Source organism: Cannabis sativa, chromosome 6, assembly GCF_029168945.1.
Source record: "Cannabis sativa cultivar Pink pepper isolate KNU-18-1 chromosome 6, ASM2916894v1, whole genome shotgun sequence".
Taxonomy (NCBI): domain Eukaryota; kingdom Viridiplantae; phylum Streptophyta; class Magnoliopsida; order Rosales; family Cannabaceae; genus Cannabis; species Cannabis sativa.
The window spans coordinates 5,540,646-5,558,339 of NC_083606.1; the positions used below are offsets into that span (position 1 = coordinate 5,540,646).

The 17,694-nt window shown below is 30.6% G+C and overlaps 3 protein-coding genes across 3 annotated transcripts; 1 reads left to right on the forward strand and 2 right to left on the reverse strand.

The window, feature by feature from the left end:
• Positions 1-3,100: 3,100 nt before the first annotated feature.
• Positions 3,101-4,345, reverse strand: LOC115694883 ((R)-mandelonitrile lyase-like). Its single transcript, XM_030621986.2, has 2 exons — positions 3,888-4,345; positions 3,101-3,155 (listed from the first exon to the last, which is right to left on the reverse strand). The coding sequence occupies exons 1-2, from the start codon at positions 4,343-4,345 to the stop codon at positions 3,101-3,103; spliced, it is 513 nt and encodes a 170-aa protein (XP_030477846.2).
• Positions 4,346-7,044: 2,699 nt separating this feature from the next.
• LOC115694880 (mitogen-activated protein kinase kinase kinase 20-like) lies at positions 7,045-8,454 on the forward strand. Its single transcript, XM_061117926.1, has one exon. The coding sequence runs from the start codon at positions 7,045-7,047 to the stop codon at positions 8,452-8,454; it is 1,410 nt and encodes a 469-aa protein (XP_060973909.1).
• A 6,944-nt stretch (positions 8,455-15,398) lies between these two features.
• On the reverse strand, positions 15,399-16,487 carry LOC115694892 (EG45-like domain containing protein). The gene is made up of 2 exons (XM_061117861.1): positions 16,193-16,487; positions 15,399-15,970 (listed from the first exon to the last, which is right to left on the reverse strand). Exons 1-2 carry the CDS (start codon positions 16,302-16,304, stop codon positions 15,684-15,686), a joined length of 399 nt encoding a protein of 132 aa, XP_060973844.1. The 5' UTR covers positions 16,305-16,487; the 3' UTR covers positions 15,399-15,683.
• Between the last annotated feature and the right edge of the window lie 1,207 nt (positions 16,488-17,694).

Here is a 17,694-nt window from a genome sequence, read left to right on the forward strand (position 1 = left end):
CCCCTCCCCACATTCTTTCTTCGCATTCTCAATCACCATTCTTACTTCTATTTTCCTTTCTTTACGCAGTCCATCAACGAATGTCCAATTCCATGACAATGAGAACATTGAACAGGGCTCCATTCATAGTGTACATAACCATCCATATCCATATCCACTTCATTAGTAAATAAAATCACATCATGGAAACTTTGATCAACCTTAACCTCAATTAGAATTCAAGGATAGGATAACCTCTCCTTTAGTTGAGTTATTTGATCAATATGTAGTGGCTTCCCAAGTTGGCTCACAATCTTAAACAATGTCTTTTCTCCCCAATAGTTAATGTCCAACCCGTGAAGTTGAATCCAAGTAGGAATTGTTGAGATATTTTCCTTTTTAAAATCAGCTTGAGCATTCCATGTTTTCATAATGATGGGCTTTTTGTCGAAGAATATATATCCACCTGCCAAAATATGATCTTTATGTTCTACAACGTAGGGCTGAACATCGGGCGGGTTGAGCGAGTTTTGGATTCAAAAAATTGTAACCGCACCCGACCCGAAAAATGATTTGGGTTTGCGGGTTTTGGGCTCACGGGTATGCGGGTTCGGATTGACCGGGTCAACGGGTTGACTTGATCAACTCGTTAATTTTTTTTTTTTAAATAAAATTTTATATAATTTTTTCTATATATTAAATTAAGCATACAAGTTATAAACTTATAACACCATAATCTATATTCGTTAGATTAAAATAAAATAAAAAATACTAAAATCAAGTTTCAAACTATGTATAATATATAACTTCAAAAAAAAAATTATACATAATATATTATATATTGTTATTTTTAATATATCCTCTCACTCAACTTTGTTTTTATCCAACATCTATATTTTAACACTTTTCATTATAAATACTAGTGTACTATTACATATTTTAAATCACACTTTCAAGTATACTTTTTTTTTTCACTCACTATTACAAACTGTATTTTCAGTGTCACTTTTAAACTAACACTTGTACTTTTAGTGTTAGTTCATAGAACCGACAGTTATTTCACGATGACAAAAAATCAAAATTTAAGTGTCGGTTATAAACCGAGACGAATGAGTTTTGGTGTCGTTTTAAAACCGACACTTAAAATGTACATATATATTTTTTCCTTTAGTGTCGGTTTAAAACCGAGAGTAATTGGTATGAGTGTTGATATTTAACCGACACTGAGTATTTTCGAAAAAAAATAACTATTAAATATAAACAATAGTAATTCCCAAAACACCAAACCTATCAAACTCATTAACATAAAATTTTTAGCATTATAACGACTGTGAAATGAACGTTTCCCATTTTTAAAAATCTGTTAAAATACATAAAAAATATACAATGCTCATAAGAATTTATTAATTTTACAACCAATACAAAATAAAAAATACATGCATTAAACTCAATATACAAACAAATCCCAAAAATATAGTTGCTAAATACAAACAATTATAAAAAAAAATCAATAAAAATTGAACTAAAAATTATACTGAAATATAAAAATAAATTTAGAATCTCGATTCTATGGTCCGCATGGACCACCATCGTGGACTTGGCCGTGGTTGCATCAAGTTAGAGGCAGAGAAGAGATGGGCTTCGGGGTTCTTAACTCGTGGGTTTTTTTGGAGTGGCTTGCCTGAGCTCCGGTGTCAGACGAGAGAGAGAGAGAGAGAGAGAGAGAGAGAGAGAGAGAGAGAGAGAGAGAGAGAGAGAGAGAGAGAGAGAGAGAGAGAGAGAGAGAGAGGCTCGCCTGAGGTATCAGTAATGGGTTTTGCACAAAGAAGAAGGGGTTTCGGGCTTGGGTTTTTTAGGGTTAGGACTCAATCGCTGGCGAGAGAGAGATGGTCTCAGTTTTTGAGGTTTGAGTTGGCCTTCGACACCGCACGAGAGGGTGAGGGAGAGAGCTGGGGTTGGGGTTTCAACGTCGCACAAGAGGGTGGGGGAGAGAGTTAGGATTTTTTAGGGTTTTCAAAATGAGGGGGAGAAACTTTCTATTTATACCTTCTTTCTTTATTTTTTTATTCTGATTTTCTTAAATGTGTTTGTAAATGTCGGTTTATAACCGAGACCAAATGATCTTTTATTCTCGGTTATGAACCGAACACCTATACTCAATCTATATGTATGTAGATTTTTTTAATTTTTTTGATCTCAATTATACTTTTAGTGTCGGTCTACTAACCGATACTTAAAGACATTATAGGTACCAGTTATAAATCGAGACCAAAGAGTTAGGATTGTCTTTGGTGTCAGTTTTTTTTAAAAAAAAGTCCCTTGAACTGATACCAAAAGTCTACTTTGTAGTAGTGACTCTTTCTATAGTGAATTCATGAATTCACTATCTTCTCAAATTTCTAGCACCCCTCGAATCACTCACAAAATGCTCCAATAAAACCAATGTTTTCCAAGTGCTACCTACCAACATTTCACCACGGGGCATGTCTCATGTGGTATTTTTTAGCTTTGGTTATAAGTCGCCAAAATACACTAATACTACAAAAATTTTTATTTTTAGTCACAACAAAATTTGTGACTAAAAATAAAAAAGTTGTGACTAATTATAAATTATCATTCCTATGTTGTGACTAAAAGGTCCGTGGCTAAAAGTATTAGTTACAAAAATTACAATTTGTTGTGACTAAATGTGTTTTTAGTCACAATACTTATTGTGATTACAGCTAAATTAGTTACAACTTTTAGCTAAATGCTATGTTTTAGTCACAAGTAAGTTTTTATTGTGACTAAAAGTCACATTTAGTCACAAAAAAATATGTTGTGACCAAAAAGTTATTACTAAAAGTAGTATTTTTTTGTAAATCTTTTTCCATGTCATTTTGATGTAACATGTATTAAACGCTTGTAGAAATTCAAAAAAAGAAAAAAAATCTCCAATTTATAACTTCATGAAATTTAAGATAAAATGTAACTCTTAATATTGACACACTTAATATTGTTGGAGTTACAAAAGTTACGGAATAAAAACTAGATGTATACTTTTCAAATAAATGTTACATTTTAACAAATTATATTTTATAGAACATTAATATTGATAACATTATTTTATGATGTAATGATATTATTCTGCCTTTGCTTTGACTTCCCTTTCCTGCAACATCTTAAGCCCAACATACCTGCTCAAATTAATCAAACACGAACACAAAACACTTATGAGATTTCTTATGAGGCCCAAATAATAGATATAATTGAATTATTATTACCATTTTATATGTTGTTTTTATATATTAATGTTTTCCATTTAAATATAAATATCATAATGTAAATTGTAAATATTTACACAAAGTATTTAAAATTGTATCTTTTATATAATTTAAACGAATTATATGTTACTTTTTATATATATATATATATATATTTTTAATTATTTTTACGTACAAAAATAACGTATAAACAACATAATACAATATAAATATAAAGTAACTTGAAAGTAATATAAAATAATATTATTTTAAAAACAACATAAAAACAACATTCCGTATCTTTATAAAAAATATTTAAATTCGTAAAAAGGTTGAAAAAAAACTATAAATTCATATTTTGGATTTATATATAAACAAAAATCAAACCTTTTGATGATAAAATCGGTTATTGGAAAATCATAATAATTATTAGAACTCAACTTTTTTTATAATCAAGGGTATAAATACTCAACAATTATGCTACATGCATACATTATAAATCTTTACTTATTAGTGAAATATTTTAAATTTATAAAAAACAGAAATATAATCCTGAATACATAACCAATAAAAATTATTTATTTGTAAAATAAATTTCATTAACTCTCTCTTTTTCTCATTAATTAGCTCTATAAATTTTTTCAAGGACAATATAATTTAACTTACCGGCCTAACATCATGGTAGTGGCTTGAGGATTGGTCCTGGGACAGACACGAAAAGTAGAACCATCCACTACGCGAAGCGAATTAACCCCCATAACTCGAAAATCACCATCGACAACTTTCCCAACCGTGCATCCACCATGGTAATGCCATATGGTTGTCACACTGCTTCGACAAAATTCTTCCATTGCCGACTCGTTTGACTGATTCGTCGGCAAAGAAGGCCCAAAATACATAAAATTTCTCTCTTCATTAGAATCAACCATCTTAAATCGTTCCATAGATTTGCTGCTTAACACCTCACCGATCTTCTTCACTGCGCTGACACACTGGGAGAGGTCTTTAGGGTGAGAGAAGTAATTTAATTGCACATGTGGAGTGACTCTCACATCGTTGGATGAAGCCAACCATAGAGAGCCACTCGACAAGGGATGCCTTAGCTTTTCGCAAATGATGGCCATACCCAAAAAATAACACGAAAAATAACATAAAATCAACAAGAAAACTACATAAAAGTAACATGAAAATAACATCAAAATAACAACAAAAAATAACATACAGATAACATAAAATCAACAACAAATTAACAAGATTACAACATAAAAGACTGTATTTTCTGTAAATAAAATCAAAAAAATCGTAAAAATATTTAAAATTCCGTGAAACCGTATTTTTGTAAATTTTTTTTTTATGTTTTTGTGAAATAATCCTTTTTTTTTAAAAAAAAATTAAAACTATAGGGTAATTCTACAATGTACCCCCTTAAAACGAATGTACTGATGCACCCTTGACTTGTTTCGGTATCTAGAAGAACTTTTTAGTCTAATTTTTTTTCATGTTCATGTACATTATAGCTATATAAGATAACCTACAAAATTTTGAGAAATTCAGAATAATTTACAATATAGAAAATAATGTTCAAATAGTTTATTTTACACGAGTATAAAATAAAATAGTCACGCGTGCAACACATTGTTTGAACGTATTTTGCGTGTTAAACTTTTTCAAATTTCTTAAAATTTTGCAGGATGTCTTAGATAATTATAACGTACATGACCATGAGAAAAAAATTGACTAAAAAATTATTTCGGGTGCTAAAACAGATAAGAGTGCATTAATGTATCCATTTTAAGGGGATGCATTGTGGAATAGTTTTTCTCCTTTTTTGTACAAGTGATTTTTATGTAAGAATGATGATTAAATCTACCATTTTTTTTTTAAATAAACAATAGCTTATATAATAGAAATTTCATACGTATATATATATTTTTGCAATGAATAAATTCATTAAAAATATAACAACGTCATACAGATTAGTTATGAATACTATACATCTTATGTTCATCAAATAAATACTATTCTTGTCAGGATAATTAAAATAATACTATACACCCAACAAAAATAAAGGATATTCATATCTAGCCAAACAAGATAATTATTCATCCGAATGCACAACTAATCCATGAGCAACACAGATTAGGGACACTCCTCGAAATCTAAATAACAAACCTGTAAAATTTTTTAATAATGATCTTAAAATCATTTGAGCGGAAACTCTGATAGTAAAAGCAATCATAGTTGTAATATATTAGTGTGATGAAATTTATTAGTGTGATGAAATTTAAAATAATGAGTAATTAGATATTAGTGTGATGAAATCATTTTTCTGAAAGCTTGAAGGGACAATAATGTTTTAACTGCACATAAACAAACAATATATTAGTGTGATGAAATTTAAAATAATGAGTAATTAGATATTATTGCAAATTTATATTTTATTTTTACTACAAATAAACAAAATAAGCATTAATAGAAAAAAAAAATTATAAAAAATACTAACAATAGTCACTATATAAAGAAAATATTTCCAACCGAAAAATTATAAAAAAAATGGAAAATAACTTATCTTGTCAAATACAATTAGTGTCTGAAGTAGATCCACGAGCACTAATTCAATCATTAAAATAACTATTATAACTTAAAAAAAATATCAATAACTTTATAACTCAAGTAATCGATAACTTAAAATTAAATCTTAAATTATATTGTAATAATCTAATTTAACTACTTTATATGAAAATATTTAATGATATATTACTGCACGTTTTAAATTAAAGGTAAAAAAAATAACATATTGATAAAATTAAATAAATTGATATTTTATATTTGTAACTAATTAATGTATGACCAGAAAAGAAACATGTTTCACGATGGCTGAAGAAAAATAATTGTTTGATGGGAAAAAAACTTTTCAAATATATGATTGGAAGAAAAATTACTTCAAAATTATTGAAATTATCGATTAGCAAAAAGCTTCACGATGAAACAAACATTCAGGGAAAGAGAAAAACAATATATGTAATTTTAATCAAATATATCTATAAAAAGAGAAAAAAACATACAGACAAATTAATATTACTAAAACCATATCACAGTAATTAATATTAATTAGTCAATAAAAAGAATAGAGAACGACCATCGTAATATTACTGAACTTAATTTCCAGAACAACGGAAGCAACCCATAACGATGTCGTTTCCTTAATTTCCACGTTAGTGAATTCATACGTATATTGATAAGTATAACATGTAGAACAATAATAATAATAATTATGAACACGCATAAATATCAATAAATATATTTATAATAAAAAATTATGCATATAAAATCTCAAATCTTAATTAAAATAATTACTATTTATTCTAACTAACGATAATTAATTGACAGCAAACACTCATTAAATAATTACCAAAAAAATCTGTATAACAAATTATACATAAACTAATAATTATATAATTAAACCAAAAACCGACAAAAAAAAAAAAATAAATAAATCTGGTAACTGATAAATTACAATAAAAAAAATCTCAAACAAACCCTAATACGAAAGTGATTTATTTTTAGTTAAAAATGTATATATAAACCTAATACTAATAGGTTTATTCAAACTTTTTACCGTTAAGCGCTAGTATAAAATTATATACGTATATACGTATATGTCAAGAAATATATATTTATAATTTAAATTGTAGGTTTCCTCTCCCACTTAGGATAGTGTTCTAACTATATATATATATAAACTTATTACTGTAGCTGATAACAAGAGAAAATAATAACGTTAGTGTTCTAAGAACATAGTGAATTATAGAAAATGATTATCATGAAGAAGAGAGGAAGAGAAGAAGAAAAAGAAAAGAATTCGTTAGGAAAGAAACAAAGAAGCATATATAGAAGAGATGAAGAATGGGGATGGATGAGGGGTAAATTGTTGGGAGTTGGAGGTTATGGCTCTGTTTCCGAAGCGATTATCCCTGGCGAAGCTCGTTCCAGACCACCACAATTTAAAGACTTCCCGTCACTTTTGGCTGTAAAATTTGCTCATCCAGGTTCTTCTTATGCCGACCTCATAATGGAAAAGGTTGTTTATACGTCTTTGGGGTCCAGTCCTCACATCCTCAAGTTCTACGTCCACGATCATACATTTTCTGAAGAACATGATGGAAACTATGGCGGAATCATTTATAACCTGTTTTTGGAGAATGCCTTGGGTGGATCATTGAGTGGTTTGATTGAGAGAACAAAGGTTGGGTTGCTTGAGTCTCAAGCAAGAGTACACACTCGCTCTATTCTTAAAGGATTGGAGTTGATACACCATAAGGGTTTTGTCCACTGCGATATAAAACCATCCAACATTTTGATGGTTCATTGTGATGATGATAATCCTCATGGTGTGGATGGTTTGGTTGCCAAAATTGCTGATTTTGGTCTCTCTAAGAGAAGTAATGATGATTTTGAGAAACGAGTGAGAGGTACTTCGTTGTATCTGTCTCCTGAGAGTGTTTGCGAAGAAACTCAAGACCAGGCCTCTGACATTTGGGCTCTTGGGTGTGTTGTTCTTGAGATGTTGACTGGAAGTATGCCATGGGATGTAAATTTGGGGCAGGAAGAGCTGTTCAGCAAGATTTCTACTGAAACACCTTCTCTACCATCTTACCTTACTTCCACTGCTCAAGATTTTTTACTTGAGTGCTTCACCAGAGACCCCAATCAGAGACCTTCTGCTCAGATGTTGTTGAATCATTCGTTTGCTATGAAATGGGAAGAGGATTCCGAAGAAGAAGACCCAGAAGAAGAGGATTCTGAAGAAGAAGACCCAAAAGAAGATCCCGAAGACGACCCAGTAAAAGATCCCGAAGAAGAGGAAGATCCTGAAGAAGACCCAGAGGAAGATCCTGACGAAGACCCAGAAGAAGATCCCAAAGAAGAGAATCCTAAAGAAGACCCTGAAGAAGATCCCGAAGAAGACCCAGAGGAAGATCCTGAAGAAGACCCAGAGGAAGATCCTGAAGAAGACCCAGAGGAAGATCCTGAAGAAGATCCAGATCCCAAAGAAGAGGATCCTAAAGAAGACCCTGAAGAAGATCTCGAAGAAGACCCTGAAGAAGATCCGAAAGAAGACTCTGAAGAAGACCCTGAAGAAGATCCCGAAGAAGACTCTGTAGAAGACCCTGAAGAAGACCCTGAAGAAGATCCCGAAGAAGACCCAGAGGAAGATCCCGAAGAATCCTGAAGAAGAGGATCCCGAAGAAGAAGCTAATCTTCACAATATGATCCTTGCTAGAAAAACCGAAAATTGCAGTAACCTACATAATACAGAAACTCAACTAAGTAAAGAAAAGGTGTCAAAGAAATTAATTACAAACATTGTAGTATTACACTCTTTGAAAGAAAAGTAAAGTTGTCATGTTATACCTTATTTAAAGTGACAATCTCGCCACCCTCACCATATCTTTTCAAAATGCTCTACAGACAAATAAATAAATAACAGCAAAAAATGTAATAAACCATGAATGTAATTTTGTTTAAAGTCTGAGAAATAAAAGTGACCATGCTTCAGAATGTAATAAATTATGCATGTAATAAGTGACTAAAAGACATTAATTAACAAGATATATTATAATACTATACTTGTACGATTAATTCACATATAGTTTCAGAAAGTTGTGGGAATAATGTTGTGCCAACTTAGTCAAATTGTATAATAAAGCTATAATTGATAAACTAATGCCTTTTGTTCATGTGTACACGAGACATATATATATATATATTTATATATATATATACATATATATCAGTGACATTTAAAAAGCACTCAAAATCAATTGCAAGTAAAGAAAAAGAAATATAAAACTATGTAAAATAATTTTTGGTGTGTTTCTTTAACTAGATAATTATACAATTGAGATGTCCCAATTTCACTATAAAATATTACAATTTTTGAATTATTAATTATTAAAAAATGTTGTTTTCTAAAGGGAAAACAATTACTAACATTTTTTGACAAAACATGAAAACACGAAGTGACTAACACATCTATAAAATCAAACTTAAGCCTGAACAATGACTTTCCGATCGTAACATCATATATGAACTGTAAAAACCAATCAACCAATCAACAGATCAAACCGAAAGCAGTATAAATGAAAGTAACAACATATGAGAAAACCCATGTGAGAAAAATGGCATGATGATCCTCTAAACAAGTGCAAAAAACCAAATTGCAACACAAAAATATGTGCAGAAATCCTTACTATTTCTGTCTTAAACTGGTCAAAAGGTTGCTTGTCTAACTTGTCAATGCTTGAACAAATAGTTCTAAACTTGCCGGGGGGAACTCCACAAATTTCTAACATTCCATCTGGTAACTTCAAATGATTCAATTTTATCTGTGATCATTAAGAAAGCAATAACAAACATTCTAAGTAAAAGAATATTTAACAGAATTGCACAAGTACTACAGTTAACATTGATAATTTACCAAGATAAAACCTACTCTGACATGTTTGGGTAAGATTTTTTTTTTTATGCTGAATATCAAAGAAGCACTCTTGGAAGTGTTTTGGTTAAAAATAAAAAGGCTTTTTCCATAAACTAGGCCAAACGGAACCAACAACTACACAAGAACCTTGAGTAAGATAGCAAAATTCATGCCTTTAAATATCAAGTAGTGCAATTCATAGAGAAAACAAAATTGCCGATGAACATGAAGATCGGAAAGAGAAGTTACCTCATATTTTCCGATTTCCAGTTCATCCAGTAATTCGGTCAAAATCTGGCCCCATTCTTTCAATTGACCAGCAATATCAAAATCACATTGATAAAATTCATGATATCTTCCTTTAGATGGGTTGTCTCTTCTGCAAACCTTTGCTATGAAGGATGTTATGCCATTCATAGCCACAAATCTAGCAAAAGGAACAATTAAGTCACAAAGTTCCCCACCCTAACAACCAATTAGACCATCACAAAACCTTAGTTGTGACAAATTAGAAGCAATTAATTCATAAAAATTTTAAAAAACATATAGAAAGTTAATGTCATAAATCAAATATCAACTTCTTCCCCATATTTTTTTTTTGTAAAAATCTCTCTTAGTTCAAATACCAGAGTATCCAAGCTGTAGCACCATGCCTCTCAAAAACATCTTCTATAATTAAAAAGGCTTTCTTTCTTATAGCCATTTGTTCTTTTGAGAAATCCCGAGTACCCTGAAATGTAACAAATATCCAAGTCAGAAATGTCAATTTTATTTATCTGTTAACTAAATGTCCTACAACCAAGAACACCATTAATAATATATAGTAAATGATTAAAATTTCAAGCTTGAGAAGTCTTCTAGTTTCATGGCTTTCCACAATCTCCTTCACTTTGATCAACAAGCTATCAAACTCAATGTCCTTTGGATCCAATAACCCTGAACTTGCACAAGCATCTAACTTACTCAATCTATTCTCAATCAACAGCCGTAAATTTGGGGGTTATTCTAAACCAACCATCCCCTTCAACTTAGACCCATTCAGCAATACCTTCATATTTCCATCCCCAAAATCCATCAAATGATATATCGCGGCCCCAATGTTTCCAGCGCAGTAGCCTCCTTTTGGGTCAAATCTAGCAAGTCAGTCTATCGTGTTCTTCGTGTTCAATGCTTCATCAATTCGTACTTGTGCAAGGCCATTGGCAAATCAATGGCATAGACAGCTGATGAGGACAGAGACTATCCCTTGCCCCCACCCTATCGTGGTAACAAAGACTTCGACTTTCTCTGCCATTGTATTTTAGGGTTTTTGGTTAGAGAATAGAAAAAAACCATTATCCTCTACAGGTATTCCATTTTGTGGACTCAGCCATAACAGATGAGAAGCCATACCATTCGACTTTTGATCTAATATAGTTACAGTTATTACAGTTATTACTTTGGTGAACATAATATATAGCTACATAATCTCAATGCGTTACATACATAGAAGAAATTATATAATTGTTCGGTTTTTCACAATTTTTTTTATTTCTCATAACAAACAAGAGTGGTGACATGTTTTCACCTCTCTTTGCCCAAAAATTCATGCAAGGACTCATTAAAAAGAAAACTAAATTTTGCGATACGAATACAAATCATTTTTTAGAACTGAAGAGCAAGCATCATTTTCTCTAAGAAATCTCTCATAGGCCTTTTGTAAGTCAAGTTTGAGCATATAGTTAGCCTTAGCATTCTTCATCTCATAATGCTTCACTAAATAATGACATACTATTATATTATAGGTAATGAATCCACCTTGATTTTGGATTATTAGATTCGGAAATATATATCTTCCCTAGTCGTGCAAAAACCAATTTTGTTGCCACTTTGTATATTATATTACAACAAGAGATAGGTTTGAAATTATTTACAGAATCAGGACAAGAAATCTTAGGAATCGAAGTGATTGTTGTGGAGTTTATTTTCTTAAGAATTCTCCATGAATGTAAGAAAGAAAGAACAACATCACTCACATCATCCGGTCCCAAATCCTTTTGACTTGGAATATCAAATACAGTAGCTTTCACTTCTTTTTTTGTGTATGGTTTGACCAACATTTAATTTTGTTCACTACTCACCACTGGGCCAACCTCATTGTGTTGGGGTATCAATCTAAATCCCACATTGGAAGAATAGGTAAGAGTTATCTTGGATATAAGTGTTTCACCTACTTCATTAGTAGGAGGCATTTTGAGAAGGTGCCCAAAAACAAAACCATGAGGGCTTAGGCCTAAAGCGGACAATATCATACTAATGTGGAAATCAATGTAAGGTAACGATCTTACAAGGTGGAAGAATGGGCCCAACACATTGACACTTGTCAAAAATAATCTTCTATTAGCCATTTTGGCTCCTAAGAGTTCAGTGTAGAACTGTAGGAAAGCATAATTTACTTTACTTGAATCATTCACCCACAGTCCTTCCATGTCTTTTATTGAGAAAATGTGATTATCTTGCCTTCGAGCTCTACTAATGGCATGAAAAATTGTGGTGTTTGCATCTCCTTTTTTATCCAATATTGCATCTTAGCCTTTTGAGCTAAGAAAGACAAATAATTTTGATGCACCTATTTATACTCCTCATTGGCTGCTAGCTAATTCTTTATCAAATAAATCCTTGTTCCAACCTATGAAGTTCCTCCTGACAACCTTTGAGCACATTAAAGGCCCTCACTTCCTATGCTTGAATGCCATCAATTCTAACCTTATTATTCAAAGTTCTCAACGCCCCTTTTAGTCTTTTCAGTTTGTTGACTAAGGAGAACATTGGTGTACCTTGTTGCTGAACACTCTAACTATCAATTAAAATTTTAGGTAATTCAATAGAATTTTGCCAAAATCTAAAATACTTGAAAGGTTTCTTCCCTGATTTTAGCTCTGGATAGATAGCCAAAATTGTTGGACAATGATCAAATTGACCATCCACAAGGAATACTGCTTCGGTTGAAGTATATTTGTCCAACTAATCTCGATTAGCCATCACTCGATCAAATTTCGAGTAAATTCTGTTTCAACTCCCTTGCTTGTTATTCCAAGTAAAGAAAGATCCTGAGAACTTCACATATTCTAATTGGCACTTATTAATGCAATCTTTAAAATTTGTTAATCTTGTGATGTTTACCCGATCACCAACTTTCTCTTCCACACCAAGGATATCATTAAAGTCTCCTAGCACTAGCTAAGGAGATGAAATTCCTTGATCCAGAGGCTTCAAATCCTTCCAAAGAATCTCTCTGCTAGCTTCATCATTGAAAGCATATACAAATGTGAAAAAAAACTTTTCCTTCCCTACTCTTGATTCCACTTCGAGATGCATCAATTTGCTTGTACATAAGAAAATGTTAACTGAAAAACATTAAAACATTCCAGCTTATAATGATTCTCCCCCGTTGATGTCACATGTTTTTTTGTGGAGAGGCACCAACCCGAAAACATAGCAACATACATAGCTCCTAGCTTAAAATGACTTTATTTTTGTTTCAGAGAGACCTACTACGAACCCAATTTGCAATGAGGATATCAATTTATTAACCTCCATATATTTACTTATTTACTTTATTTACTCATAATTCTATCAAAGTTTTACCAGCGTACATTTGCAGTGGTTAAAATCTAACTTTTACCAGTGCATTTACGCGTTGGAAAAAGTCATTTTTGTCAGCGCTTTTCATTTTATGCTGGCAAAAGTTCTAATACTAATATTGATTTGCCAACCCTCTTTTGCCAACACATCACAAGTAAATTCTATTTTACCAGCGCAATACAAACTTTTGCCAGCATAAAAATGTGCTGGCAAAAGTGACATTTCTTGTAGTGTGAACTAGTTACCTATTTAAATTGGTTTTAAAAGCTAGTATTGCATTCTCTTTCTTCTCTCCACTCTCAAGATAAAAAAATTAAGTATAGTTCTTAGATTAATTATGCTATATGACCGTTCTATTTCTAATATGCAGTTAAGAAAAAGCCACTAGTACTGAAGGTATTAAAAAATTAGGGCTCACTGGTACACCATATTTTATTGTATTGTATAGTATTATGGTAGATTATATTGGTATTATTTAATACAATATTATTATATTCTATATTGACTTGTATTTATAAATTAAAATTATAATGTCTCAGTATCTCAGTATTAGTAGGTTGTGTAAAACTATACTATCTCAGTATCTTTATCATAAAACTCGATCCCAGCCCTCGACCTAGATCCCATTCAGCCCGAACGACGTGGGCCGAACTTGGACTCGATCCATCCCCAGACCTCAGACCAAGGTTCAAGTTTGTGCGCCCGAGGTTTGGATCTGAGTCAAGGTCCAAGTTTAGGTCGGCGTTCGGGGTCTGGGTCTCTGGGGCCTAGGGTCTGGAGTGTGTGGTCTATTGTCAGGGGCAAGACCCTCAAACCTTTTCTAAAATATTATAATTAATTATTTATTATGTATAAAAATTTATAGTCTCGTAATAATTAATACTAAATACAATATTCTATGAAGTTTATACATATATAAATATGGTGTAGTAAATAAGCTCTTAATGTATATATATATATATATATATATGTTTGGCGTGTATTATTTTATGAGTAATATATTAGTGCATGCATGAATGTACATGGATGGGAGTAGATTTATGTGTGGAATATCATATATATAATTCATATTTATGCTAATTAATTATATGGACAGATTTACGCAAACAAATTCTCTTCTCTTCTTTGTGCTATATAGTATTAATTATAGGTAAATCCGGCCCATGATTATTTGGTAATGAATTAAGCCAAATCAACGGTGTGTGTATCCATGCATGAGACTCATATACATAGATGAACTTGGTACGTAGATTATAAAATTAATGGTTGCTTATATTAAATAGTTTAGGTAAATTTAAAAAATGTAATTCTGTTTAATTATTTCAGTATTCATGAGTCTTTTATTTCAATTTTTTTATAGTTTTTTTTTTATTATACTCGTGTAAAATAAATTATTTGAACATTATTTTTTATATTGTAAATTGTAAGATGTCTTAAATAACTATAATATACACGATTATAAAAGAAATTAACAAAAAAAAAAACTTTCTAAATGCTGAAATATAAATAGGAAGCGTATTGATGGACCCCTTTTAGGAGGTGCATTGTAGAAGCACATTTTCTTTTAGTATGTAACTTTTGTTTTAAAATCGGGCACCTATTTAAGCTAGCTATTTAATTTCGAATAAAAGGGAGCATTATGGTATTTTTCAACATTTGAGTTTTTAGTTGTTATTATTAAAAATGGTAAATAGCGACATAAGTACACAAAGTTTTAAGTTTGTAAGTAGCATATATTCAATGTTCATCTTTAGCGGTATAAGTACTCAATGTTTGTGAAACTGTGATTTTCCTCTAATTTCGTCAGTTCAAATTCTGTTTTGAATTTGTTAAAAGAACATTATTAAAAATAACTCATACTACACGTTTCTGTCTACACCCAATAATTAAAAATAACAGATCAGAGTCTTTACCCATTATTTATAGCTCTATATATTTACCCTAATAATAATAATAATAATAATAATAATAATAATAATAATATTGTCCACTGACAAGACAAATTAATAAGTGAATGTACAATAAATTAAAAAGAAGCCAGAGTTTTTTTATTATTATTTATTTTAGAAAGTTTGGTGGAGAGTTACAAATAAAATATAAATGGAGATTTGCTCTAATTAATTATACAATCGATAGCACTTCATTATAACATCATGGAGAGTTATATATATTTCTTAATTAATAGCTTAAATTAAACTACAAATAATTAAATCCCTTGTAATACATAAGATCTTGATCGTATACGTACGTAAGTTTCTTCAAACCCTACGAAATTCACACATGATATAATTAAACATAAGAATATTAAACTTCAAAGTTATTATTATAAATTAATTAATTATTAGCAAAGTTATTACTTACTGAGTGAACTTGATGTTTATTTTTCCTTCATTAGGATCAGCAATCATAGCAAAAGCTTCTTGAGAGAGATCAATGGTTCCGCGACAACCAGGAGAGGGACAAAGGTCGACGATTTTGACGACGATAGAGCCTCCACCCCTGCATGGGTTCGAAACACCTTGGTTGGTGCCGCCGATGCATCTCACCTTATACATTCTTCCACATGCGCCCTTATCATCCCATATGGCTTCGCTTGCTGCTGCTATCATAACTCCTTCCTCTTCGAATCCATTGCATGCAGACGCTGTATTATATACAAAACTTTTACTTAATTGGGTGTGAACTAAAGTCCTATATATATATTCATTCGAAATAGAATAGTCAAGTGTGTAACACACTGTTTACACGAGAAATTTTTTTAAGGAATATCTTAAATACCTATAATTTACATGAGCATGAGAAAAAATTTGTATTTCGGGTGGTAAAAAACAGATAAAGATGTATCAATACATCTCTTTTAACTTACGGGTATATGGAGGTGTGTAGAAAGTTGCGGTTCCCTTGTCTGCAAAAGCGACTAAGAACTGGAATAAGAGCATGCCTACAAAAATCATTATTACTCTGATCATTATTCCCATATTTTATTAAATATATAATAAGAAAATTAAAGCACTATAATTTAATATAATATATATGTATGTGTTTTTAATTCTTATATGTTTTTCTCTAACTCGAAAGTTTTGCTCCCATTTTATAGAGAGAATTGATTAAGCCAATCAATAATGGTTATGAGTTTACAATGGTGTCCGCCTAAAACTACAAAGTTAATTATTTTATTATATTCTTTTCTTGGAGCTAACTATAAATCTTCTAGCTACGACAATTGGATAATTTAATAATCTTTCATCTCTGATTTTCTTATTTTAAAAAAATTAATAAAAAATTGAATTATATATGTATTTACTGTGCCAGTCGACTCGTTCATAATATACCGTGAATATTATCCATTGTTTCTGAATTAATGGTATATACAGTACTCATTATAGTATAATTAGTACAATTTATTGGTAAACCAAAGATTATATTAACATTATTAAATTAAATGCCGCAGTTAATATGTATTTTAAAGCCAATTGGCCACATATATTATGAGCAAATTAATTACGTTACAATAAATGTATTATGTATATTTATATAATATTACAATTATATGAGCATAGCGCAGATACAACGTTCCTTGATTGTGAGACTGTTTTTATATATATAATTATAAATTAACTTTTTCCACGACCCTTATACAGTATATATATATATTTCTAAATTTATATAAATATATTATATTACCTGGTAAATTAACTTTTTCTGCAGAAATGAATCAAGGCTTGGCCCAAGATAAAAAAAAATTATAAAACTTTAAACAAGGACGGCAACAGCAAAACAATCTAGCCAGTCGAAGATCAATTATTAATTTACTATAAAAAAAAACTCTTACTTTTAGTTACAGCATAATTTTTTTGTGATTAAATGTGACTTTTAGTCACAGCAAAAGCTTACTTGTGACTAAAACATAGTATTTAGAAACAAGTTGTCACTAATTTAGTTTTAGTCACAATAAGTACAATAAATTGTGTTTTTTGTGACTAATACCTTTAGCTACAGACTTTTTAGTCCGAACATATGAATGATGATTTATAATTAATCAAACTTTTTTATTTTTAATCACAAATTTTGTTGTGACTAAAAATAAGATTTTTTGTAATAATTCCAGTGACATCACCTGAGAAGAAGAGTACTCTAATCAATCCAACTATTTACAATTACTAATTGATGCAAAATTTTGCTTAAAAAAAAAAACTGTTTGAAATAAAAATTCAAATGTGAATTATAATTCAAATTCTAGAAAATTAATTCTCCTAATTTCATTTTTCAGAATCATAAAATGTAGATCTGTTTAAAATAGATCTAGAGTTCTCCATCAATCCAAATCAGGTATAAACTGAAAAATATATATATATATATATATATCAA

Coding starts and splice junctions, on each gene's coding strand:
- LOC115694883 (XM_030621986.2), bottom strand. CDS start 4,345: ATGGCCATCATTTGCGAAAAGCTAAGGCATCCCTTGTCGAGTGGCTCT. Junction 3,156..3,887: donor ACTACCATGATGTTAGGCCG/GTAAGTTAAATT, acceptor TAATTTGAGCAG/GTATGTTGGGCTTAAGATGT.
- LOC115694880 (XM_061117926.1), top strand. CDS start 7,045: ATGAAGAAGAGAGGAAGAGAAGAAGAAAAAGAAAAGAATTCGTTAGGA.
- LOC115694892 (XM_061117861.1), bottom strand. CDS start 16,304: ATGGGAATAATGATCAGAGTAATAATGATTTTTGTAGGCATGCTCTTA. Junction 15,971..16,192: donor CTACACACCTCCATATACCC/GTAAGTTAAAAG, acceptor TATATAATACAG/CGTCTGCATGCAATGGATTC.